General features: G+C 42.4%; 2 protein-coding genes across 5 annotated transcripts in view; one reads left to right on the top strand and one right to left on the bottom strand.

Moving 5' to 3' along the window:
* Window positions 1-3,523: 3,523 nt before the first annotated feature.
* Window positions 3,524-16,166, bottom strand: NUDT21 (nudix hydrolase 21). 2 transcript variants are annotated; one of them, XM_058154841.1, is made up of 8 exons: window positions 15,878-16,166; window positions 13,835-13,893; window positions 11,069-11,269; window positions 9,726-9,789; window positions 7,303-7,392; window positions 7,012-7,087; window positions 5,035-5,149; window positions 3,524-3,815 (listed from the first exon to the last, which is right to left on the bottom strand). In XM_058154841.1, exons 2-8 carry the CDS (start codon window positions 13,846-13,848, stop codon window positions 3,794-3,796), a joined length of 582 nt encoding a protein of 193 aa, XP_058010824.1. In that variant the 5' UTR covers window positions 13,849-13,893; window positions 15,878-16,166; the 3' UTR covers window positions 3,524-3,793. The 2 variants fall into 2 exon arrangements, with proteins under 2 accessions (XP_058010824.1, XP_058010823.1); XM_058154840.1 differs by lacking the exon at window positions 13,835-13,893 and having other exon boundaries at window positions 3,527-3,815; window positions 15,878-16,160.
* Window positions 16,167-16,640: 474 nt separating this feature from the next.
* The window catches only part of OGFOD1 (2-oxoglutarate and iron dependent oxygenase domain containing 1), a 29,454-nt gene continuing 19,080 nt past the window's right edge, over window positions 16,641-27,014 (top strand). For 2 of the 3 annotated variants that reach the window (XM_058154838.1, XM_058154836.1), the window contains exons 1-9: window positions 16,642-16,863; window positions 18,309-18,454; window positions 19,075-19,121; window positions 20,639-20,739; window positions 21,952-22,068; window positions 24,229-24,320; window positions 24,560-24,688; window positions 25,179-25,292; window positions 25,840-25,919. In XM_058154838.1, coding sequence (XP_058010821.1) covers window positions 16,680-16,863; window positions 18,309-18,454; window positions 19,075-19,121; window positions 20,639-20,739; window positions 21,952-22,068; window positions 24,229-24,320; window positions 24,560-24,688; window positions 25,179-25,292; window positions 25,840-25,919 — 1,010 coding nt within the window. In that variant the 5' untranslated portion in view covers window positions 16,642-16,679. Of the gene's footprint in view, window positions 16,864-18,308; window positions 18,455-19,074; window positions 19,122-20,638; window positions 20,740-21,951; window positions 22,069-24,228; window positions 24,321-24,559; window positions 24,689-25,178; window positions 25,293-25,839; window positions 25,920-27,014 lie in introns of all 3 variants that reach the window. The other variant, XM_058154839.1, reaches the window with a different exon arrangement.

Raw genomic sequence — 27,014 nt, 5'->3', positions numbered from 1 at the left:
ATCTATCTATCTATCTATCTATCTATCTATCTATCTATCTATCTATCTATCTATCTATCTCCCCACACAAACACCTCTGTCCTCAACCTATGACTGAAATGGAGCCTGGAATTTAATCAAATGTAATAATGGTTATAAGTCGAGGCACCCAGGTATCTGATTGTATCTGATTTCATTACGTTTTCTGCAAAAGTTGTTAAGTGAATCAGTGTATTCTTATCAACACATTTTTTGCTGGAAACTTGCTGAAAATTTGTAAAACGGATATTTGAGGAGCTGCCTCACCCCAATGGGATTGGTCTGTCTGATTCATTCCAGCAGAAGAGGCCTCCTTTAGATCCCGTCTGTTGAAGGGGTCCAAGAGAAGAGCCTTTTCTGCTGTGACCTCCCAACCAGTGGTGAAATTCAAATTTTTTTAGTACTGGTTCTGTGGGCATGGCTTGGGGGGCGTGGCAGGGGAAGGATATTGCAAAATCCCCATTTCCTCCCCACTCCTGGGGCCAGTCAGAGGTGGTATTTGCCGGTTCTCCAAACTACTCAAAATTTCTACCAGTTCTCCAGAACCTGTCAGAATCTGCTGGTCTTCACCCCTGCCCCCAACCTCTGGAATATTCTTCCACTGGAGGTGAGGATAAAAGAAAAAAGGATGATAAACTGAATATTTTATATTTTTTTTTAATTTCTGAGAAATTGTTTGCAATCTGGGTCTTAACATGGGAAGTGCATGTTTATTCCTATAAGAAGGAATAAAGCAAGCCAGGTCTTCTGAGGGGGGATGCACCTTGAACAGCTGTGGAGAGCAAATGTGGCTCCGAGTTGGGTTGTTGTCAGGTTACTACCATAGTCTTGAATTATGTGCAAAAAAAATGCCAGTCAGATAGTACCAAGAAGCCCAATAATGCTACACTTTTCGAACAAAGGCAGCCAATGCTGTTTTGCTATAGGTAAAGGTAAAAGTTTCCCGTCTACCCATGTCCGGCTCATCACCGTTTCCTAACAGAGGAAGCCAGTGTTTCTGAAAACACTTCCATGGTCATGTGGCTGGCATGATTATATACCAAGGTACACAGAAAGCTGTTACCTTCCCACCGAAGTGGTACCTATTTATCTACTGGTGTTTTGCATGCCTTCAAACTGCTTGGGTTGGAAGGAGCTGAGGCAAGGGGTGGGAGCTCACCCCATCGTGCTGCACTTGGGTCTTGAACCTGGCTGTCAGATTTTCAACTGACGTAAGCTCAGCATCTTTAACTGCTGAGCCATCGTGCCCCTCTTCTTCCTAGCATATTCCCGCAGGTGCAGGGTCCTCTTTTTGGATCCTTGAATGCCACTTTCCCCGGTCAGTTGCATCTCCAAGGCACAGGCCCGCAGCTTACATATCTTTGTTGATGGTGTCTTACCATCTCTGTTTTGAGTGCCTGTGAGGTCGCCGGCCATTGACTTTTAGTTGGTAGGCAGTCTTGGCCATGGTGGAAGGTGCTGCTCTCTGGACGTGTCCATACCAGCAGAGCCTTTTCTCATCTTTTCTATAATTGGTGCCACCCCAAAATGCTGTTGAATGGTGTCATTTGTGATGTGGCCAAGAAGCATTTATATCCCACCCTTCTCCGAAGACTCAGAACGACTTACACTAAGTTAGCAATAGTCTTCATCCATTTGTATATTATATACAAAGTCAACTTATTGCCCCCAACAATCTGGGTCCTCATTTTACCTACCTTATAAAGGATGGAAGGCTGAGTCAACCTTGGGCCTGGTGGGACTTGAACCTGCAGTAATTGCAAGCAGTTGTGTTAATAACAGACTGTCTTAGCAGTCTGAGCCACCAGAGGCCCTTGAGACCTCGTCAAAATGTTGCCAAGATACTCTCAACCTTACACGGGGAAAGACCCGAAAATGCCAAGACCTACGTACCTATATTCGTGAAAACCTACGAAAACATGCATGTACATATATATATATACACACATACATACATACTTATATACAAACATATATATATATACACACACATATACACACACACACACACACGCACATATATATACATATATATGTAGTCCTCAACTTACAACAGTTCACTTAGTGACCATTCAAAGTTACAATGGCACTGAAAAAAGTGACTTGACCATTTTTCACACCCACTGTATGATTACTGCAGTATCCCCATGGTCACGTGATTTACATTTGGATGCTTGACAACTGACTCTCATTTATGACGGTTGAAGTGTCCTGGAATCAAGTGTCCGGACAAGCAAAGTCAATGGGGAAGCCAAATTCACTTAACAACCGTGAATCAACTGTAGTGATTCGCTTAACAATTGTGGCAAGAAAAGTCATAAAATGGGGCAAAACTCAGTCAACAGATTTCTTACTTAGCAACATAAATTTTGGGCTCAATTGCGGTTGTAAGCCGAGGACTACCTGTAGTAGCATAGTAATAAACCAAAGTACAATTTAAAGATGAAAGGGAATCCCCATTATTCAGACGTTCTTATTTTGACAGTAAAATAGAAGCCTTAAAACAACAAAATTGCACAGCTCCTGGAAACCAAACTGGCTAAGCTCCTCGTCAACATTGAGTACAAATATTAAACGTGAAAATTACTTGTCTGCAATGCAGCAGCAATATGCAAGCCAGAAATCAGCATTTTTGCACAAAAGCCTGTAGAAATGAATTTCTGGCCTCAGCTGATAAGAGGCATGACACAATTTGAAACTCAGTGGTGACTTCCTCAGTATGAGTAATCCTGTCTATTTCATTTGTACTTCTTTAGCTTCCTCCAATTCTATGATATGTATAGAGAGAGAAATGGCATGACAAAAGCTGAGTAAATTAGATGCAATGAGATACCACTTCCTTTTTCCCTCCCTCCTTTTTCTTCTTCCTTCCTTCCTCCCTCCTTTGAATGTCACACCTTATTAATAAGGTGACTCTGGGTAACTTACAAATGTAAGTTTATTTAACTTTTATTAAAGTTAAAAATGTTGCCAAAACAGTTAAAATCACAACCCTTGTCTTCCTCCCTCCCTCCCTCTCTTTTGTCTCCCGGTAACCCGGACTAGTCCCTGCAGTTTTCTTGGCAATTTTTTTTCAGAAGTGGTCTGCCATTGCCTCCTTCCTAAGGCTGAGAGAGTGAGACTGGCCCAAAGTCATTCAGCTGCCTTTGGGCCAAAGGCAAGACTAGAACTCACAGGCTCCTAGTTTCTAGCTTCATGCCTTAATCACTAAACCAAACCAACAGATATTTTTCCCACCTTTTTCCCACCTTTTCTAGACAAAACTACCAAAACCAATCTGCTGGTGAAAAACGACCTCAAATTTCAGCCATGCAATTTTTCAGAAATCCTCAAGCGATACCCACTTATTACCAGCTCTCAATGTTGTTTTTTTTTAATTTCCCAAGATATGGTTAAAACGCTGAAGACCACCTCCATTAAGTCCCCCCACCCCAAGAATACTATGGTGCCAATCAGCCAATGAATAGAAATCTCTTACGAATATTGAAAAAGAGCCACACGTGAACGCACAACTGAGTCCATTTTTGTTTAATGTTATTTTTAAAAAAAATCAGGTGACTATCACAATATAAGTGATTAAAATGCAAATTACAGTTCTTATTCCATTGTCTAAACAGTCAAGATTCTCTTTCCTATTCAGATAGTAGAAAGTTGGGGAGGGGGGGGGGAAACTCAAAGGAAAAAGAGACATTAAAAAAATCCTTGCGTCACATTTTCTCTTCTACATTTTAAAGCTGTTCTCACAGAGACGGCTTCTACTCACACTTCAGGAAATTCAGTTGTAAATAAAATTGAACCTGCCAAAGAGAATGAAAAGAAGATGATGATAAACTGAATTACCTTATATTCTCAATTAAAATTTGTTTCTTTTTTTAATTCCTGGAGAAATGTTTGCAGGTTGGCTATCTCTCTGTGCACCTCAAAAAATTCTGGAGCACAATTTAGGCAACGTACTTGGTTCGTAGCAATTGGGACTTTTGTCTCATCTCATACCGAGGACACAGGCAGCCCTTGGTTGGCATTTTTGGTCTCTTGAGACCTGCAAGACTGAACTTTCAAAATCTGGAAGCAAATGGCCAATTTTGGATGGCAAGACTTTTTACTTGTTCAGCTCTCCAGCTTATTGTTACATTTGAAGCTCCTCTTGGTTTTTTCGTTAATGAGAATTCCTGAAAAAGTTTCAGCATCTCAGTCTTCAGTGGAGGGAGATAAAGGATCGACCATCTGCATAACGCAAATATAAATCCGTGCTTTTATCAAGCCAAAGGGCTAGAAATGCCTGGTTAACCACCTAACCTTTGAATTTTAAGCAGATTTATTTTTACTTGTAAATTTTTACTTGTTTTAACTTTGTTTTTCAGCTCTGCTTTGATTTGGGTATTTATATGGTTTTTATTATGCTGGATGCTGTTGTCCAATTGTCCAGAGCCACTGAGGTGCAATGAGCAGCGTAGAAATTTAATAAATAGTGGTAAGAGCAGAATTCCAGAACCTCAAACTGAATCCACAACATCATCATCCAAGAGTAATGCTGCCTAAGACTTATAGACTATATATCACTAATGATATAGCAATAGGACTTAGACTTATATACTGCTTTCCAGCCCTCTCTAAGCAGTTTATGGAGTCAGCATATTGCCCCAACAATCTAGGGTCCTTATTTTACCCACCTCGGAAAGATGGAAGGCTGAGTCAACCTTGAGCCTAGTGGGATTTGAACTGCCGAATTGCAGTCAGCAGGCAGTCAGCAGAAGTTGCCTGCAGTACCGCACTAACCACTGTGGCGAGGCTCATAGTCAGAGAAGAAAATTTCTGCTCCTCTGCTCCACAAAATTCCTTTTATTTTCCTCACAATCTCAAACCAAATAGTTGCACAGAAAGAGAAGGAATAAGCTTTCCTTCTTGAGAACTTGATCCAAACTCTCCTTCTTTAAGAGGATCAGCCAACCCATCCCCTAAAATTAAAAGATGGGGGTTCAAGAACGTGTCTCTGTTTCCCACGCAAGTGTACTCTACCTGCTCAAAAGTTGCGGGAGGCTGGAAATGATAGGACCGTAGCCCGGCGCGTTGTCGTAAAGCTCAAATAAAGGAGCAGCTACTAGCTTGTAGTTTTTGGGGACTGCAAACAAAGCTGGAACAAATTCAAGGGAAGAAGTGACTTAGTTTTTCCTTCATCTGGTTCTCAGCACAAGAGAATAAAACCATTTGCCTTCTGCTATAACCACCAGCACACAAATCAGAAAGTATAATTAAAAAAGGTTTCCATTTTTTTTAAGCCTGTTGTATTCATTGCAAAATGTTTAGAAAAATGCGCATTCAGACATTTACACTGCCTGGATTGGTCTTTGGGAAAGTTCAGCAAGTTAGTTTAAATGCTAAATTCCAAAAGGACCACATAGACTCGTAGCTAAATGTACTTCTTGGAGCAATACACGTAGTCCTTGACTTACAACAGTTCACTTAGTGACCATTCAAAGTTACAGCACTGAAATAAGTGACTAATGACCGTTTTTCACACTTGCCACCATTGTGGCCTCTCCATGATCACGTGACCAAAATTCAGATGCAAAAACTGACTCGTATTTATGACGGTTGCAGTGTTCTGTGGTCATCTGATCACCTTCTGCGACCTTCTGACAAGCAAAGTCAATGGGGGACCCAGATTCTCTTGACAACCATATTACTAATTTAACAACTGCAGTTGTTAACTTGACAATGTGGCAAGAACACTCATAAATTGGGGCAAAACTCGCTGAACAAATGTCTCACTTAGCAACATAAAATTTTGGGCTCAGCTGTGGTCATACGTCAAGGACTACCTGTACGGAAAACTGATATAGGATTAAGGAAAAGCAGTGTAACATCAATGCAAGACTCCTGGGTAGAACCAGGAAAGGCACAAGTTTCAGTTATTGTTGAATTAAATTTACAACCGCTATTGGGATTGGAACCTCCGCCGCTATGCAAGGTGGTTGCTAGGTGAGTCGCACTTCATTTTACGACCTTTATTTGCTGTGGTCCTTAAGCAAATCTGACTTCCCTTATTGACCTTGCTTGCCATAAGCCTGCTAGGAAGTTCACAAATGGCCATCCTCTGAAGCTGGGATGCTGCAGCCGTTGTAAGTACATGCTGGTTGCCAGGCACCTGAATTCTAATCACATGACCATGGGGATGTTGTGGTGGTTGTAAATGCGAGGACTGGTCAGTAAGTCTTTTTTATTTTTTAGCACTGACATAAATTTGAACATTCGCTAAAGGAACAGCTGTAAATCGGGGACTTCCTGTATCTATGACCTATCCTACAACATAGCAAGCTGGGGCTGATATCTGAAGCCAAGCATCTGAAAGCATGGAGTTTCTACAAGGAAAAACCACCCAATTAAAATCTCACAAAGGTGTTGAATGTAGAGCAACCACCACTGCCCCTGCATTGTTGTAAAAAATAAACCGGGACTACTTTGTACCACTGTATATTAATTGTCTCAAAGGTGGTTTTTTTTTCTTTCAAAAGGCAAAAAGGCCTGTTTTTTCCTTGAAGAAGTTTTGCTTTTCATCCAAGAAGGTTCATCAGTTGTGACTGGATGGTGGAGGGATGGCTTCTTGGATGAGAAGCGAAACATCTTCCTCCTCAAGAAAAAAACAGGCCAGTTGCCTTTTTTTTCGGGGGGGGGCAGCACCTTTGAGACAACTATGACCTGGATGAGAGAATCTCCAGACATTGTTTCACAAAAAGCTCGTGGCCAAGAGTGACCAGGTCCTGTTTCTTCTGGAGGTAGGACGGGTATTGACCATGAGTGAGAAGATGTCATTTAAACCAGGGCTCTTCAACCTTGGCAACTCTTAAGACTTGTGCACTTCAACTCCTAGAATTCCTCAGCCAGCAAAGTCCACAAGTCTTAAAGTTGCTAAGGTTGGACTGGTCATCTTGACATTTACCTTGAACTCTGCTCCCCCATCTCCAGGAAATAAAGCCGTAAGAACCAGCTGCTTACCTTTTTCTTGGAGCTGAACCAAGAAGAGCTTCTTGTGCTCTTTTGGTTTTGTAATATGAGCTGGAATATATGGGTACTGTGGGAAACAATAAAAGGGATATTTACTTGGCATCTTGGGATCAATAATTAACTCACTTTTGGAACAGAACGAGCCATGTAATTATCATTGAAATCAATGTTTCTCAAACTTAGCCACTATAAGATGTGTGCATTGGAACTCCCAGAATTCCCCACGTCTTGGCCAGGTTTGAGATCACTGGTTTAAATTAAAGAGCTGGCTTCAATCCTCACCTGTGGGGGCTCAAAATTCGGTCTCCACCAGTTACCAATGCAGTCATCAATGACCCAGTCTTGAAGGACACCATCTTGACGTCCTAGTATCTGTCAAAATACAAATTGCAAGTAAAATCTTAATGCATTTCCAGGCAATTCACTGAGACAGAATATAATTGGCTCAGGATTAAGGCCAGCAGTCAGCATTTTTTGTATCAACTATTAATTAAGAAGCATTCAGGGGCTTGCCAAGAGTTGCAATTTATTAAGAACACATTGTGTATATACTGTCTGATCTGACAGTTATTTTTCACTATTACATATGTATTTTCCCAAAGTCTTTAAAGCAGCTTCTTCCAGTAAATCCTTATAAGAATAACTGAAACAGTCCAGAACTACAATCTCCACTGGATTTTCCTGAAGCGTATTTGTGAGAATGATTTTATTAGTTCTAAATCACTTTTTAAAACCTGTGTAATAATGTAAAGCACACACATATACACACAAAACCCTGAATCTAAAGTGAAAGGGGGTGCTTTAGATCTCCCTTCCCCACCCTAGGAAAAAATTGGTATATGGGTAAAAAGAAATAAAACATAATTTTATTTGTCATCTTTATTCAGATTCAAAATTATTTTATTACTTTAGGAACATAAAATGGGTTACAGATTAATTTATTTACACATAAATAGCATTCTTATATTACCTGTGAAATCTAAAGGGAAAAGTTGGACAACTGAATTCAAATTTACCAACAGAATTAATATGTAAATGTAATTGATGAACTTGTTCCAAATGGGCTATGGCTTCTGAACATTATCACTTCTGAATTGCTGCCCGAGAACCAGGCAAATAATTAAAATGAAAAGCACAAGACATTCTCAATACTAAAATAAAGCCAATGATTATATATTAGGACTCCTCACAATATCCAGCATGGATGAACAGAAACAGACGGGTCTAGGACTTTTCAGCTCGAACCCTTCACCTTGCCTGTTTCTCAAGGTTTTCGCCTCTGCATTATTAGCCACAAACTTTTCTCCACGGCTGGCCCTCCCCCAGCCTTTTGCCCCGGCACATGGGCCATGGCCCCTCCATCCCAGTCCCTTCGCTGCAGCCCATTCGTTGAAGTACAGTTCGCTTCAGGCACTTTGGAAAAAGGACAGGTGTTGTTGGCCCTCCTGAGCCTCCCTCTGAACTACAGCCCCCACTCTTCTACTCCCAAAGCCCCCCCCCCACTCCCTGAGAGTCCCTGCACCAATTGGCTGGCTGTGTTGTGTTTCGTCCGATCTCACCACAGCCGGGGCCTTCTTATCTGCTTCCGAACACAGAGGAATGTCCTAGTATGCCTCCCGGCCCCAGCCCTGGCTCCATGCCCAGACAGGCTGAAGAGGAGGAAGTATCTCCAGCCCCCAGCTCTGGCTCCATGCCCAGGCAAACGGAACAACTAGACCCCTCCCCCTCCTCCACAGCATGTGAGCCTGAGGGAGGTCAATTGCCAACAGCTGCAGACTGGAGTGACCCACGCGTCAATCAGAAGACTTGATAGACGGAGGCAACAGAAGGAAGGGAGGGCAGGCCTGGATAAGTGCTGAGTCATGGAGCCACACCCCATGGCCTATATAAAGGACCTGCTTTCTGGCATTCTCTGAGTCAGGCAAAGTCTAAACATATCTTGCTGAAGTCACTTTCTGGTCTCCTGCCTGCCCTGAGGACTTTGCTAGGACTTTGGCAGAGCTGCGGAGGCACGCCTGATTCGGATTTCCCTGACCCGGCCGTCAGCGGAGGAGTGGGACACGACAGGCTGTGAACTGTCCTGCCAAAAGCCCAATGTGAACTGTACTTCGATGAATGGGCTGAAGCGAAGGGACTGGGAAGGATGGGCCATGGCCCATGTGCCGGGGCTAAAGGCTGGGGGAGGGCCAGCCGAGGAGAAATGCTTGAGGAGAAACAGGCAAGGCGAAGGGTTCGAGCCAAAAAGTCCTATTCCAAAAACAGACTTAGCAACCATTTTTAAAACCTGTTTGGAGGGAACCATGTATAAAATAGTTCCTGCTCTTTTGAATCTCTTCTAACTACAATTCTGCCCATGGGAAATAAATTATTCCTAGTCTTGTATTTGAGAATTGTGGTATATGGTTTGTCTTCAAAGTAGAGGAAGGGTAATGAACCAGTATTAAACATTTTATATAAACATTTTCACAATGCCGTTTTTAAGTCATTCTGAGAAAGTGAAGACCTGAGGCAAAGGAATGTCTTGTTTTAAACAGTTTATTCAAATTTCTAAGGCAAAACCTATATTCGTGTTTTCCAATATTTACAGGGGGGAGCGGAGAAATACAAAATGTCTTGCAGAGAAAAAGGGAGAACATTTTTCCAGGCTGCCCCTTCTCTAAGTGACCATTTTTCAGAATAATCATTTGAATAAATGTAGCACTTACCTCTGTCATTAAACGTTTAAGACCTTCTACCTCATCTTCTCCTGGATTCAGTTCACCACCTGGCCTGTTGAAAACATAAAAGATGTGTTTTAAATATTGTCACTTTATTTTATACAGGCAAAAATCTAAAACTAGTATGTAACCCTTAATTGTAAAGAAATCATACATTAAGCTATGAAGTGGATGTGCTAACATACTTTAAAGCAGGACAATTACTAATTATGTCTGTATTGTGCTCCTTTTAAAAAACGGCCAGCCACCTGTAAGCAATCTTGGACAAAGTCAATTGTTCGGTTTTAACTCAATTTTTGTACTTCTTTTGAGTCAATTTTTGAGATGACTTGCCAAGGGAATGCTGGTTCTCTTGAACTACTCCAAAGCCTTTTCAATGCAAAAAATTAAGGTATCATTATGACTCGGGAGTCTTTACTTAAAACATTGTTTTAAACATAATACCTTTCCTATCTAGTTTTTCAAAAAGGGATGTGATCATGTGACTGCACAGACCATATGAAAAGAGAAAGGAGAAAAACAAGCAACTGTACGGCCTGTGATTTTCTGAATGCTACAGAACAATCAGAGAGAAAGCGCTGGACAGAGAGGCACCTAACAGTTACTGGTTCCTGACAAACCACAAAGGCCTGGAAGGAAAAGAGGCACTGGGAGAAACGGCATTTCTATTTTTTCCCTACCTGCCACTACTACCCTTCAGAGATGTCCTACTACTACAGCTAGTCCTCGACTTACAATAGTTCACTTAGTGACTTTTCAAAGTTACAACGGCACTGAAAAGAGTGACTGACGACCATTTTTCAGAGTTACAACCTTTAGCATCCCCATGGCCGTGTGAACAATATTCAGATGCTTGGCAACCGGTTCGTATTTGTGACCATTGTTGAGTCCCAAGTTCATGTCATCCCATTTTGCAACCTTGACAAGCAAAGTCAAAGGGGAAACCAGATGCGCTTAACAACCGAGATACTGACTTATCAACCAGTGATTCACTTAACAGTTGTGGCAAGAATGGTCGTAAAATGGGGCAACGCTCAACTTAACAAATGTCTCACTCAGCAACAGAAATGCTGGGTTCAATTGTGGTCGTAAATCGAGGACTACCTGTATAATCTTTTTTCATGGCTTCCCAGTTTGGGAAAAAACCTTGCAGCTCACCTATTTATTTAATTTATTTATTTAATCATATTTATATACCGCCCTATCTCCCGAAGGACCTAGTCCAGCTCCCTGCTCAGTGTAAGTGTTGCCACCCAAGATGTTGATAAGTGTCCTTGACAAATAGCAGTGCAGCCTCAGCTTAAGAAAACCTCAAAAGGACATTGACTTACAGTTTGAAGAAGGTTGTGCCCAGCTGCAAGAGCAGCACATGAGGCAATCTATGTTCGTGCACAATGAGGACTCCCTCAACGGTCCGCCTCATCCCAATCTTGTCAAATTCTTCCCTCATGCGCTGGAATCGGGCGGCTACCGAACTGTCCTTCTCGTAGAGGGGTTCCTTGGTCCCAAAGGTATAATTTGTCAGTGGGTACCTGGAAGAGAGGGAGGGAGGGAGGAAGGAAGGGAGGGAAGGAAGGAAGGAAGGAAGGAAGGAAGGAAGGAAGGAAGGAAGGAAGGAAGGAAGGAAGGAAGGAAGGAAGGAAGGAAGGAAGGAAGGAAATCTTAAAGCACACAATTTCATGTAAACTATTTTAGGATTTTATCACAGTTTGCTAGAAGATAATACAAAGTGTAACTCATTAGTACTGTATATTTATTTCCAAAAAGGAGACACTCCTGGATTTATGACACCTCCCCTTCCAAAACAAGATATTACAGAAATATTCATCTATCTCTGTGACTATGGTTAAATCTAAGAAGAATTGCTTATACTGAAATTAAATAGAATATAATAGAATAATAGAGTTGGAAGGGACCTTAGAGGTCTTCTAGTCCAACCTCCTGCTTAGGCAGGAAACCCTACACCACTTCAGACAAATGGTTATCCAACATCTTCTTAAAAACTTCCAGTATTGAAGCATTTACAACTTCTGGAGGCAAGTTGTTCCACTGATTAATTGTTCTGTCAATAAATTTCTCTCTAGTTCTAAGTTGCTTCTCTCCTTGATCGGTTTCCACCCATTGCTTCTTTTCCTGTCCTCAGGTGCTTTGGAGAATAGCTTGGCCCCCTCTTCTTTGTGGCAGCCCCAAATTACTTGCAGAAAACAAAAGCAAGATATTTCAGCAGCCTCTGACTCTCCTGTATAATCTATTATTAGGCAGATAATATTAAGAAGAAAATAGTAGAGAGGAGGCTTTGATTGCGCCTGTCACTTCCTTGTCATAAGAGAATCAGGCAGACTACAAGTCTAACCTTCTTGTAATGCAGAAATAGTTCTGTTTCAATTGTGAACGGAAACCAGAATCTGTTTTAGCTCTACATTTCCTAACTGCAAATATACAAATCAAGTTATTCTTCTAGCCTTTCTAACTTGCTCTAAGTTAGGAATATGATTTAATTTTATCTTTATAATTAAAACAAATAAATTAAATAACCAAATTTAAATTAAATTAAATAATTAAAGCTATAAAGATATAACTAAGCAAATACTAAGATAAAGTGGCATTACACAGCTTAATGAAGACACAGGATGGAGGGCTGTAGAGTTGGGAGTTCTAACTCATAAATTGATCTGCAATTGTATCATAGCATCAATGGCTTTTCTATGCAGCTAAGGAACAGAGATGTAATCTTCTAGCTCCACCAAAGTAAGCATCTGTCAGCTATCATGAGCCTCTACTACCACTGCAGTGTAAGATTTATGGTACTTCTCATGAGCTCTGGAGAGTAGAGAAAGTGTTTTTCTAAAAGAAAACCCAACTGTTTTTCTAAAACCACCCAAAAGATTGATGGTTCTTAAGAGATTGTAATTTAACTGATAGTTTGAGACGGGATAATTTCTGATAAGGATAGCCATAAATTCATTATCCGGTCTATGCCAATCTCAAAATGCATCTTTAGCACATTTTCCCTAATCTGGAGGATGAAGCAAAATGCGAAATAAAATACTCAAGCCTTACAGTTGACAATCCACTTAAAGATATATTGAGCTGTGCAGGACACATTAGGAAGTATCAAGTTGAAGAAGGAAATTTACTTTCAGTTATAAGACTTCAGTTATAAGAGTTATTAGAGCTCCAGGTTTTTTTTTAAAAAGTATTTCTTAAAAACTGGAAGTTATTCATAATAAGGGTCAGTTGATTTAGAAAAATCAGTTTCATGGATAGTTTCAAAAGCCTTAAAGATCTACCATAGTTTTTGGAGTAGAATTCCCCCCCCCCAAAAGAGGGTGGAAATGTTGATGCGTCTTATACACCAAATACAGTCATTTTTGGCCTCCCAAAGCCCTGCGCATCCTGTTTTGCAAGAAATGGGCCAGTTTTTCGCAAAAACAGGGTGCGCAGAGGGTTTGGGAGGCCTGCAGAGTGCCCCTTTGTGCTGGCGAGGGCAAAAATACAGTTTTTGTGAAAAAAGGGCCCATTTTTGGCCTCCCAAACCCACGAGTTGCGTTTTTTCCCTCCCCAGCCCCCAGGAGCACCCTGCAGACCCTCCCAAACCCGCACATCCCATATTTGCAAAAAACAGGACACACAGAGATTTGGGAGGCCTGCAGAGTACCCCTTTGTGCTGGCGAGGGCAAAAACTTGTTTACCTCTTCAAAATCTTGGTGTGTCTTATACACCAGTGCATCTTATAGTCTGAAAAATATGGTATATTAGTGTTTCTCAATCTTAGCAACTTTAAGTTGTGTGCACTTCAACTCCCAGAATATCGCAGCCAACAGAAATTGAAATCCACACATCTTAAAGTTGCTAAAATTTGAGAAACCCTGATTTATATCATAGCTATACCATTCCAGCACAATAAAAAGCTTTTACTATGTTTAATCTTCTGCTTTGCAGCCAAATTATTGGGCAGATGTTACTCTCAGCGCTTAGGAAAATTTTCACATCATCTTAAGTTTCACCATAATAATTCATACACTTATTTACAAGTTACTATCAAACTATAGCACAAATTATGAATGCAAACCAAATACATGATGCTGCATACATACTTATCATAAATCATGTGCTGCAAAACAAGGAGGCATGCCTATAGGTTTGGGCCAGGAGTCTAAGCACAAAAAAGTACACACATGGATTAGGTACATGCTTTCTTAAAAAAGTGTCCAACATATGAACTGGGTGCAAATCACGCAAAAGTAATTAGCAGCACATGTATGGTTAAGCCTTCATCATTGTTTACATCATGCACAGAAGATAGTAAACCCAGTCAGAAGAAATAGGATTTCAATTTGCATGGTGGTTTGTTCCTCGCTTAGAAAACTCCTGGACATCTAGTTAACAGCTGCATTCACACAAGCTACTAACCTGATTACCAACATAACCCCTTGGGAAGAGAGGGTGTCTCATACTACACTGAATCATGAATTGTCTCAAAGGTGCTGTTTTCAAAAGGCAATTTTTTCAGTTCCTCAAAGAGGGAGCATTTTCCAGTTGCCTTTTGAAAAAGCATCTTTGAGGCAATTATGACCTGGTCGATTGATGATCTCCACAATACACTAAATCACGTCTTATTTAAATGAGGCCGCATGGTAATTTGGGGTCACAGAACAGACCTGGAAACTAAAACTCCTGGGAGACGAATGGATAACTACTTCCATACTCTTGTCCAAAAAACGCACTTCTTGCTATATCCATGTGTAAGTCAAACTGGGGAGAAGGGAATCTATATTTTACCCAGTTTGTGGAGAAGCACACGATAAAAATTATTAAAGTACTAATTCATGGAGCAGCACACAAAAATATATATTAAAGATCCAATTTGTGGAGCAGCACACAAGAAAAAATATTAAAGATCTGTGAAGAACTAAGACCACTCTGTTAAGAACTTGGATGGGAGACCACAAGGAAATGCCAGCATTGCAAACTTCAGTCCTCCTAAAAGTCTGTAGAGATTCCCAGTCATCCAGGTCATGGCTGTCTCAAAGGTGCTTTTTCAGGAGGCAACTGGATTTTCTTTTTTTTTTCTTTTGAAGACGTTTCCCTTCTCATCCAAGAATAGAATAGAATAGAATTTTATTGGCCAAGTGTGATTGGACACACAAGGAATTTGTCTTGGTGCATATGCTCTCAGTGTACATAAAAGAAAGAAAAGATACGTTCATCAAGGTACAACATTTACAACACAATTCTCATCCAAGAAGCTTCTTCAGCTCTGACAGGATAGTGGAAAATGGAAGGATTTGTATTCCTTACAAACAGCTGGTCATTTGCATCGTTTTAGAGGATCATTGAAGCTCTTGGAGGTTTATCTGTGTCCTCAGAGTCACCTGATTAGTGCAAATGGTTCCCGTAGCCTGCAATTTTTTTCCTCTGGAAATTCCTACTCTGACACCATGCAAAGGATATTCATCCCAAATTGTATAGCTGTTATAACTGTATAGAAAAAATTGCAGACTACAGGAACCAGGAGCATCACTAGGGCGACCCTGAGGACACAGATAAACCTCCAGGTGGCCTCAACGACCCTCTAAAAGGATGCAAATGACCAGCTGTCTGCAAGGAACATAAATCCTTTCATTCCATCCAGTCAGAGTTGAAGAAGCTTCTTGGATGAGAAGCAAAAAAGAGAAAAAAAAACCAAGAAAGTCCAGTTGCCCCCTGAAAAAAGCACATTTGGGACTTCAGTCCTCCTGAAGACAGTCCCATCTTCCAGGATAGGAGACCACCAGGCAATAACAAGGCTGTCAGTTTGGGTGATGAACCCCTCCGGGGGGGGAGGGGGGGGCTCAAGAAAAGCGACCTAAAAGGACCACGAGGTGGGCTTCAAAAAAAGGAGCCCTTGGATGGTGTCTCCAGATTGCCAGAGGAATGAATTCTCCTTCAGGCAGAGCGAGGGGGGAAAAGGGGGCAGCGGACTTCGCTCCCGAGGGAGTCGAGGGCGGCTGCCAGGCTATCGACGCCCCCGTTTAGAACCCCAACTCGACCCGTGTTATGGTTTCACACAAGACGCCGCCCGGGCCTTAAAATTTGACCCGGCGGGCTCAAACCCCCTCCCCGAGAACGAAGCGAGGCCGAGCCCGGCGCCCACTCACAGGTTGATGGTCCGCTCGAGGGTGAGGGGCTTGCTTTGCTGGATGTATTTGTTCCCGAACTGGTTGACCCCGCGGGGCCAGCCGGTCTGGGAGCGATTGGGCGGCACGACGGACATGGCGGAAGCGGGCCGGCTCACAAGGCCACCAGCATTCCCCTGCCAAGGCGCCGTCCCTCACGCCGCGCTATTCTCACACCCGCCAAAGGGCGCACCGGAACCTGCAGGCCGCACTTCCGGGAGCCATAGAGTCCACGGACGGACGGGGGGGTTCAGTCGCCTTCGTCTGTTAGTGAGCGCTGACTGCCATAGAGAGACAGGGTCAAAGGAGCGTCCCTGTGTCGTTAATGGCAGTAGAGGGATTTGGGCCAATAGGAGAGGAGAGACGAGCTACAGCTATTGGGTGTCAGAACAGAAGCCGCCTGGGAGTGTTCATTGGCTGTTCTCAGGGCCCGCCCCTCAGCGGTTCTAAATGCCGCTAGTACGACTATAGACTATTATGACAGTACCGCTTTATAAAAAAGGAACTCTCCTGCCGCTATTGCGGGACAGCTCTTCCAATGAACGCCCATGCGAATTCGACTGCAGGAGTGATGTTTATTTATGTGGCTGGGGTGGGCGGTAGGCGGAACTTCCGTTCCCTTTCACAGGAAGTCTCCTCAGGCTGCCCCCCCCCGAACCTTTTCCCGCTCCAGTCGCGATGATTGGACAGGTCAACCCTTTAGACCCGCCTCTCGACGTGACGTCCTCCTGCGGGGCCTTTCGGGAATCGTAGTTCTCCGCTGGAACACGTGCGAAGGGGAAACATGAACAGGAAGACGAAGCGGCGGCCGCCCCTGGCGGGATATTCGTCTCCGCCGCTGCCGGGGAAAGCCGCCAAGAAGCGCGTGAAGCGGCAGATCTGCGTGGAGTTCTCTGCCGCTTTGAAGGAGCCGGCCTTGAAAGAGAAAGTGGCTGCCGCTTGGGCCAGCCAGGAGCCGCTTGAGGATGGTAGGGGGTTCCAAGGGACTAGTCCTCATTGAGGCAGGGAGGCCGGTTGTGGCTGGCATTGACCGGCAGGGGGTGCAACTGAGGTTTAACCCACCGATATTTTCCCAATGCGTTGCAAAATGCCTGACCTTAGGACCTTTCGCTGCGAACTTAAAACCTATTTATTTCGTATGGCTGGACTAGCTTGATTTTACTTTTAAATTTTAATTGAATTTGATGGGTTTTTAAATTTTTGTAATTTTATGGGGTGTATTGTTATTTAAATTTTTGGGCAAATTTAAATCAGTTTTTTAAGGGTTGTTTTAACTATTGTGTATGTTTGTATTTTATCTGCCTGTTCACCACCCTGAGTCCTTCGGGAGAAGGGCAGTATACAAATTAAAACATCATCATCATCATCATCATCATTATTATTATTATTATTATTATTATCATCATCATCATCATCATCATCATCATCATCATCATCATCATCATATTATTATGAGATTTTCATCCTGGCCAGCATTTTTATATGTATGAACTATATATTTACATCCCGTACATACACATAGCTGTATAAGTTGTAAGCAGTGGTGGGATTCAGCCAGTTCGCACCACTTCGGGAGAACCGGTTGCTAACTTTCTGAGCAGTTTGACAAACTGGTTGTTGGAAGAAATCATTAGGGCAGAGAACCGGTTGTTAAATTACTTTAACATCCCACCACTGATGGTAAGATAATACACGCACACTCATAAAAAAGACATTATATAGCCAACTTAAAGTATAGATATATGGATATTGATATATCTTGGTATAGTCAATGTGCCTAATATTCCTGCCTCCTATTTTCTAGCGCTTGTTATCTTGGCCATCAAAAGGCCAAGGCAGCCAGTTTGGGGTGGGGTGGGGTGGGAGGGGTAACCAGCCGAAGATTCAACTAGAATTGCATATTAAAATTCATATCTAAATTTAGGATTCAATTCTATGCATATAATGGTAGGTAGGTAAATACCAGTAGGTACCCTGTTTCCCCGAAAATAAGATTCAACCGGAAAATAAGTCCTAGCGTGATTTTTCAGGGTGCTCGTAATGTAAGCCCTACCCCCAAAATAAGCCCCAGTTAAGGTTGTCAGCCAAATGGATGCATTTAGTACCATATTTCCCCAAAAATAAGACCTAACCAGAAAATAAGTCTTAAAGCATCTTTTGGAGCAAAAATAATACAAGACCATGTCTTATTTTCGGGAAAACACGGTAAGTAGATAAGTAGATAGATACAGGTAGGTAGATGTAATTCAATCTATAATTTTATCATTATATATTAAATATATATTTAATAATGAAAGGTAGGACTAAATTAAAGCCTAAGACAGAATCTTATTTAATGTAGGGTGTTATTTGCCATGACCTCCATCATGCTCTCCAGCTCTGAAACCTGCCTTATGGGTTGTGTTTCCTCTAGACGCAGTCATTCTGGATCCTGCTCCTTTCCCCCACTGTGTTATCCCAGGGTTCATCCCCAACGAGGACTTCCTGGAGGGTCTGCAGAGGGAACTCCTGAGCCTAGATTTCCATGAAAAGTGTAATGATCTGTACAAGTTCAAACAGGTGAGTGCTCCAAACTAACGCAAGGCATTGAAATACCACACTTGCTTATTGTCTGCATTGTTCAGTGACTTTTTGAAGTTATGACAGTGCTGAAAAAATAACTTTACAATCGATGCCCGTTACATTCATCATGTCCCTTAGTCACGTCATCACCATTATAGCCAGTACTTGTTTCTTTTGCCTGACCTCTATTTTTTTCCCTTCCTTCATGCAGAGTGGAGAGTTTGGAGAGAAAGGGATTACTGTACAAGAGAGTAAGCAGGCATGCAATGGGGAATGCACTGGCTGTTTACGTTTATGGACTGCCAGCACCACTGTATTGTTTTTGATGTGCATTACCCGTGTTGTGGCCTGCTTAGTATCTTGTGAACTTTCCTCTTCAATGGATGTGAAAACAAACATGAATTTTCTTCTTGTTAATTAGCACAGTGGGGGGGGGGGTGAGCATTCCAAAGGCAGCAGAAAAGGAGAGCACCCTTTTGTTCATATGATTTTTCCACTTAGGATTCACTTTCCTTAATGACAGAGCTACTGGCCCCAGTTGTGATTGTACCTGTATGGTTTTCTTCTGCCAAAGCTTCCATCTCTGAATAATCTAATATGCCTTTCTTGTTGCGAAGTCAGATGACCTAAAGAAGAGAGGAGGGACCCACGTAGCAGCATTAAGGTAAATTGATTTGGCCATTAACTAGGATCAGCAAAACTATGCTAGTTCCTAACTTGATGTAGTGGCAATCTACACATTTAGGCTTCTTCTTTTTTTTTTTTTTTTTGCAAAATAAACTATTTACCGTATATACTCGAATATAAGCCGATCCGAGTATAAGCCGAGGTCCCCAATTTTACCCAAAAAACCTGGGGTAAACTGGGGACTCGAGTATAAGCCGAGGGAGGGAAATGAGGCAGCTACCGGTCAGGGAAAGCCTCCCTCCCTCAGCCGAGAAGGCTGGCGGCTCCCCCGCCCCGCCCTCTCACTGCACCGGCAGGGCTTCCCCGCGCTAATGCAAAAGCCCGCCAAGTTTGCACCATCCGGTATAATGTGAAAAAAAGAAAAAAAAAAAACTCGAGTATAAGCCGTATATACTCGAGTATAAGCCGAGGGGACGTTTTTCAGCACAAAAAACGTGCTGAAAAACTCGGCTTATACTCGAGTATATACGGTAGTTTCTTCTGCAAATCATGATTTAATAAATGTAGATTTAGCTCTGTGAAATTGCAGCCTGAAAGAAAAGTAATGGTTGGCATTTCATTTTCCCATTTAGAACAATTATCCTGGTTTCGCTCATTGCTCAGCTAGGTCAGCTTGAAAATTGTGTGCATTTATTTAACTATATGTATTGCCCATCCCTCTTCACATTTATCCACCTTGAACCATGAACATGCCCTTTATGAGGAACTGGGCCCTATTTATAAACGCGCCTCTGGAGTTTTTGGGGAGGAAAATAAGAAAAAACAAATCTGCCTACAGCATCCATCAGTATTCATCTGGCTAGCATCCTGTCAGTGTGTGAAAGAGTTGAGGGCTGTTTGGAAACTGAAATAGTATTTGCCCTGTGATCAACAAGGAAGGAGACAACAAGGAGCCTGGGCATGGCTTAGCTCTGCAGCACGGAGTCTGCTGAGCTCTAAACTAGTCTGCTTTTCAAAACTGTAACTGAAACTCCTCTTATTGTGTTTTGTTTGTATTTACTACCACATTGGAAAACCTGCTTTTGGTATTGTATATTTACTTCATGTGTTATATATAAATAGAAGTTATTGAATCCTGCTGAATCAGTTACTTGGGTCTGCTTTCTGGATGTGATTGCTGCTGCAAACTCTGAGTACTTGCAGCAAATAGCAAACAGTCAGGTCAGCTTCAACACCTTATTGCAGCTGATTCAGCAAGAGCAGCTGATTGGCGGGTGGATCAGACTCCCGGAACACCCCCAATCAGCTGTTCCAGGTGCAGGGATTGCCACAGACCATCCCTATCTCTGTGCCTTGGCTACATTCAGTATATAAGATGCACCCAAATTTTCACCCTCTTTTGGGGGGGGGGGTGCGTCTTATATTCCGAAAAATAAGAGTAGTTGTAAAAGCTTACCTATTTTGTAAAAAGCAAATGCCAAAATGCCTCCTTGTTTAGACACTAGGCAGAGTCGAGATGCCGCAAACTCACTTGTCTTCTCTCTCATCTGTTAGAAAAATTCTTTTTGAAGAATTCCGGTCTTGGCTTTCTGACGTGATCCAGGTAGAGCTGGAACCAACCATTGATCTGTCTTGTGCTAAATATGAATATACAGGTAAGCCAAAAATTAAAAGGACCCTGAAGGTATGAATCTATTGGGTTACTAGAAGAAACTGTATGATACTGAAAAATCCAGAAAAGATAACTGAGCAACGGATTTGTGAGCACCTAAAAATAAACGGCGATTACTAGAAGCCAGCATGGGTTTGTTAAAAACATCATGCTGGACAAACCTTATTGTCTTCTTTGACAAAGTGGATCAAGGAAATGCCGTGGTGATAATTTACTTAGAGTTCAATAAGGCATTTGACAAAGTAGACCACAGCCTACTTCTTGCTTAGATAGAACAACCACGCTCACCACTTGATGGATTTGTCATTGGCTGACCAACCACATTCAGTATATGGTCCTCAGTGGAATTACATCTACATGGAGGGAAGCATGCAGTGAGGTACCCCAAGATTCTGTCTTAGGCCTAGTACCATTCAACATCTTCATAAATGATCCGGTAGAGGAGGTATTGTAGAAGGGTAACACATCAGATTTGCAGACAGTACCAAGCTGGGGGAATTGCAAACACTTTGGAAGATAGGCTGAAGATTCAGAAGGATCTTGACAGACTTCAGCATTGGGCAGATGGAGTACTATGTCCACCACAATATTAAAAAAAAAATGCTGAGGCTCTAGAAAAAGTGCAGAGAAGAGCAACAAAGGGATCTAGAAGCTAAATTGTACAATCAACGATTAAGGGAACTTAGTATGACTAGTTTAACGAAGAGAAGGATTAGGAGTGATGTGATAGCTGTCTTCCAATACTTGAGGGGTTGTGGCAGAGAAGAAGAGATTAACCTATTCTACAAAGTACTTGAGGACAGGACAAGAAGTAACAGATGGAAGTTCATTAAAGAGAAATCCAACATAGAGCTAAGGAAAAATTTCCTAACAGTGAGAGCAGTTAATCAATGGAACGACTTGCCTCCAGAAATTGTGGGTGCTCCATCATTGAAAGTTTTCAAGAAGAGATTGGGCAATCATTTGTCTGGGATGCAATAAGGACTCCTGCCTTGGGCAGAGGGTTGGACTGGAAGTCCTCCAAGGTCTCTGCCAGCTCTATGATACTATGAAATATGGGGAAGATACTGTTGAATTGGAACGCAGACAATAGAGTTGGACTTGGGTGCGAAGAATCAGCACTGACTCGGTGGCACATAATCAACTTGACCGCCCTGCTTTATTTTAGCTGCATTGTGTGCCTGTTTTGTTCCAGATACCCTGCTGTGTCATGATGATGAGTTGGAAGGGCGGCGAATCGCATTCATCCTTTATCTTGTACCCCCCTGGCATAAGCACGATGGGGGCACTTTGGATCTCTTCTGTACAGATGGTAGGTAGGATTTCGTTATTTTGTCTGCTTTGGTAGATTTTATATCACACCTGTCCTTCCGGAGCTCAAGCCAGCTCTTCAGGGTTCCTTCCTTCGATTCCTCCCTACCTCCATCTCTCTTTGATTGACACCCTATATAATTGTTCTGGCCTAGGCCTCCCAAGATCATGAAGCAGACTCCTTGTCCCGATAAAACCCCTTTTATTTAGTTTAAAGGGAATTCCTCTCCAGCAAAGTTCCGGCCAACAGTCTTTCATGAGATTTCACAACTACAGACCTTTATCAGGCTTGGAGAGTTGCCAGCATCTTCCAAATGCTACGCTGTAACAGCAGTTACTTGGCAAGTTGTCAGGAACAGATCTTCACCCTCATGAATTGAACTAATTGTCTCCTATAAACTCCCCTCCCCTTTCCCTCCTCTTTATTCTCTATGGGAGGGGCCATTCCCCGTCCACCTGTGCCTTTACTCCCAAGTCGGCCCTTGTTCCTTAACTGTTCCCTCTGCGAATGCACACATCGGGAACAGGCTCCAGCTGTTCTTCAGCCCCACTTATCTCCAACTCCAAAGGTAGCTGATAACTGTTGGACGGCCCTGGCCCCATCTCTGCTTCCGATGCAGAGCACTCGTTAGAGCCTTCCCCAGACTCCAGGACTGGCCCATGTTCCTCCCAACCTCCTCGCTGTTTGAGTCTGCCACCAGCTTTGCTGGCTGCTGACGGGCCACGACACTAACATGACTCGGACGTTTGGAGTGCTGACTGCCCTCAAGCTGCATATACAGTGGTCTCTTCCACTGACTGTTCCTATAATCTAACTTCTCTTTTGGCTAAAGCTTATTTCTGTTACCTGAATAAGGGAGGAAGCATTATTTGGAAATGGAACTAATTGTTTCATTCGTAAACCACAAGTGAATCCCTGATGTTTCCACAGGTAAGGCTTTTTAGTGCCAAAGCTGAGAGACGCCTCTGAATAGAATAGAATAGAATAGAATAGAATAGAATAGAATAGAATAGAATAGAATAGAATAGAATAGAATAGAATAGAATAGAATAGAATAGAATAGAATAGAATAGAATTTATTGGCCAAGTGTGATTAGATACACAAGGAATTTGTTTTGGTGAATCAGGTTCAGTCACAGTGTTGCTGCACTTCCCAGTCCAGAGTTGCAATTTCAAACGTTCATAACCACAGAAATTCTCTTTTAAGCATTAGTGGGGTTTTGGCTTTGGGTTTTTTCAAACTGCAAGTCCCAAAAAGATGCTTTTTCAGGAGGCAACTGGATTTTCTGCTCTTAGATGATGTTTGGCTTCTCGTCCAAGAAGCTTCTTCAGCTCTGACAGGATAGTGGGGAATGGAAGGATTTGTACTCCTTGCAGACAGGGAAAATTAATCCTTCCATTCCCCACTATTCTGTCAGAGCTGAAGAAGTTTCTCGGATGAGAAGCGAAACGTCTTCCAAAGAAAAAACAAAGTCCAGTTGCCTCCATGACCTGGATGACTGAGAATCTCTACAGACTTTTAGCTATACAATTTGGGATGATCACCCTTGGAATGGGGTGGGAATAGGAATGGATTTCCAGAGGAAAAATTGCAGACTACAGGAACCAGGAGCACCACTCAGGTGACCCTGAGGACACAGATAAACCTCCAGGTGGCCTCAACAACCCTCCAAAAAAGGATGCAAATGACCAGCTGTCTGCAAGGAATATAAATCCTTCCATTTCCCACTGTCCTGTCAGAGCTGAAAAAGCTTCTTGGATGTAGAAGCGAAACGTCTTCAAAAGAAAAAACAAGAAAGTCCAGTTGCCTCTTGAAAAAGCGCTTCTGGGACAACCATGACCTGGATGAATGAGAATCTCTACAGACTTTCACACTGCAAGTTCCCCATCTTTAGATACGTGCTTTCTTACTGCCACAATGGGCTGCTATATACAGTGTGATGTACAGTATGATACTTACGGTATTAGGGCCAGGTTGAGACTTGCATCCTTCTAGATTGTAAACTGAGTCTTGTTTGTAAACTTGGTTCTTCTGCTTCACCTGTCTCCAAAGGTCACTTTTCCTCTCTTTCATTCAGAAGCCAGAAAGTGGTGAAATGTAGACACAGTGGGAGAATTCCAGATAGTTGTACTTACTGGTATGTGTCTTGTCTCTGGCAGATCATTTCCAACCTTTGCAGATCGTCAAGTCTTTGGTCCCTTCCTGGAACTCGCTCGCTTTCTTTGAAGTATCACCAGTCTCCTTCCACCAGGTGAGCAATTATTCCTTTTCCTATGTCGAGACTCTTAAAAGAGTGCAGAGGAGAAAAACGAAGATAATTTGGGGACTGGAGATTAAAACATATGAAGAACGGTTGTAGGAATTGGGTCTGGCTAGTCTAGAGAAAAGAAGAATTAGGGGTGACATGATAGCAGTGTTCCAATATCTCTGACAGCATCTGTCTGAGAAAATCAGTGTTTACATGTTTTTTTGCCTTTTCCTCTATCCCAGGTGTCTGAAGTCGTTTCCAAAGAGAAGTGCCGCTTGTCGGTGAGCGGCTGGTTTCATGGTCCCTCGGTTGAAAGGCCACCACGTCATATCGAGCCACGGATTCCACGAAGCCCCCACATCCCTCGGGATGTAAGCTGCTTGCTACCTGCAATATTGTGGCATTGTTCTGCAATACTTTTGCTTCTTGGTCTGGCCTACCAAGGAGAGGGGCCATTTCTGCCTTTGCTTTCATGTCTCATCTTTAGCCTTTGAGCGTTTGAGGGAGCCAAGTTGGGAAGAGTCATTTCTTCAAATAGAAGCTGCACTTGTTGATTTTGTACTGCATCTGTAGTGTATAATTCAGTGTGGGTGTGGGGATTATATGTTGACAATATAAATACACATGCTGGTCAACTTTAAGATGCCTGGGTTGGCTGGGGAATTTGGGAGTTGAAGTCCACGCATCTTAAAGTTGACTTAAGTTGAGAAACGCTGTACTGGACTATGTGTGACAAGCACATACAAGAATTTCTGGAAATAACAGCAGCGAAGAACAAAGGTGGTTACTTTGGGACAAGTTGATTTTCAGTGCCATAGTGTAAATTTCGGCCTTGTCTTCTGTTCCTCCACATTTTTCCAGCATGAAATCTTGTATGATTGGATCAATCCAGTTTATTTGGACATGGATTCCCAAGCACAGATCCAGGAAGAATTTGAAGATCGATCTGAGATCTTGCTGAAAGACTTTCTCAAGGTGAGGCCAAGCACATTCTTGGGTGCAAGATGATAAGGCAACAGGTACGATCCCTATTCTCATATTTCTTTCAGCTTCACATGGCAGATTGAGAGGTACCAAGTACAGATAGTCCTTGACTTACAACAGTTTGGTTAGTGACCATTCAAAGTTACAATGGCACTGAAAAAAGTGACTTATGACTGATTTTTGGCACATACAATCAGTGCAACATCTTCATGGTCATGTGAATAAAATTCAGGTGCTTAGCAGCTGGTTCATATTTGTGACGGTTGTAGTGTCCAGGGGCCACGTGATCCGCTTTTGTGACCTTTTGTGAGCAGAATCAACAGGGAAGCCAGATTCACTTAACAGCCGTGTTACTAAATTTAATAACTGCAACAATTCACTTAACAACTGGCAAGAAAGGATGTTTGGTGGGGGGTCTCGCTTAACTTAAATTTGATCAAGGAATTAATTCCATCATCCTCGTCCATCAGCTGCTTTTCCAAACTCCCTGCTTCCAAGAGCTTCCTTCAGGTATGCTTTCCCTCTGCTTGGTTCCTAGAGAGACAAGTACCAGCTGGTTTGCGAAGCTTTGAAGGTGGAAGGACTCACCTGGAGCAGTAGAGGGCCTCCCAACAAAAGGTAAGGCTGCTTCAGGCTATGTCACTCCCAGTTTCACAGTTGTGTTCTTTTCCAGCCACTCAACCTGTGCCAGCTGAAATTGGCTCTTGCTCAAAGATATCCGTGAACGTAATGGGAGAATCTCTTATGAAACTGGATCATCTTGAGAATTTCAGTTAATCCGACTGGTTGTTTTATATGCTAGTAAGGAAATGAGGATATGAAATGCCAAACAACAGAACTTCCTAAGAGTTCAACATCCTTGGTTGATCTTTTGTGGTCGGCGAGGATTTTATTTTTTCCAGCTTTTCCCACCCATATTTTAAATCCTACGCAATCCTGTTTGCCTGAGCGAGCCATTCTGGATTACAGTCCCTGCCTGTCTATCCAATCACAACTCTTAGTTCAATTTCGATTTTAAAGATCCGTTGCGAGAAGAAACCAGGATGGAATCAAAATGTAGTATGCAGTTTTACGCGACCTTCTGCATGTTTCCCTCTTTCCTGTTTGCCTGAGCGAGCCATTCTGGATTACAGTCCCTGCCTGTCTATCCAATCACAACTCTTAATTCAATTTCGATTTTAAAGATCCATTGCGAGAAGAAACCAGGATGGAATCAAAATGTAGTATGCAGTTTTACGCGACCTTCTGCATGTTTCCCTCTTTCCTGTTTGCCTGAGCGAGCCATTCTGGATTACAGTCCCTGCCTGTCTATCCAATCACAACTCTTAATTCAATTTCGATTTTAAAGATCCGTTGTGAAAAGAAACCAGGATGGAATCAAAATGTAGTATGCAGTTTTACACGACCTTCTGCATGTTTCCCTCTTTCCTGTATATATATAGGTAGTCCTTGACTTACACCCATTCATTCAGTGACCACTTGAAGTTACAATGGCACCGAAAAAAGTGACTTATTACCAGTTTTCATATTTATGACCGTTGTAGCATCCCCACGGTCAGGTGATTAAAATTCAGATGCTTGGCAACTGATATGTATTTATGACGGTTGCAGAGTCCCGGGGTCATGTGATCCCCTTTTGTGACCTTCTGATGAGCAAAGTCAATGGGAAAGCCAGATTCACTTAACAGCCATGTAACTAATGTGATTCACTTA

Source organism: Ahaetulla prasina, chromosome 12 (genome assembly GCF_028640845.1).
Source record: "Ahaetulla prasina isolate Xishuangbanna chromosome 12, ASM2864084v1, whole genome shotgun sequence".
Taxonomy (NCBI): Eukaryota; Metazoa; Chordata; class Lepidosauria; order Squamata; family Colubridae; genus Ahaetulla; species Ahaetulla prasina.
Note: the sequence above shows the minus strand (reverse complement) of the source record. Positions and strands in the feature narration are given on the sequence as shown.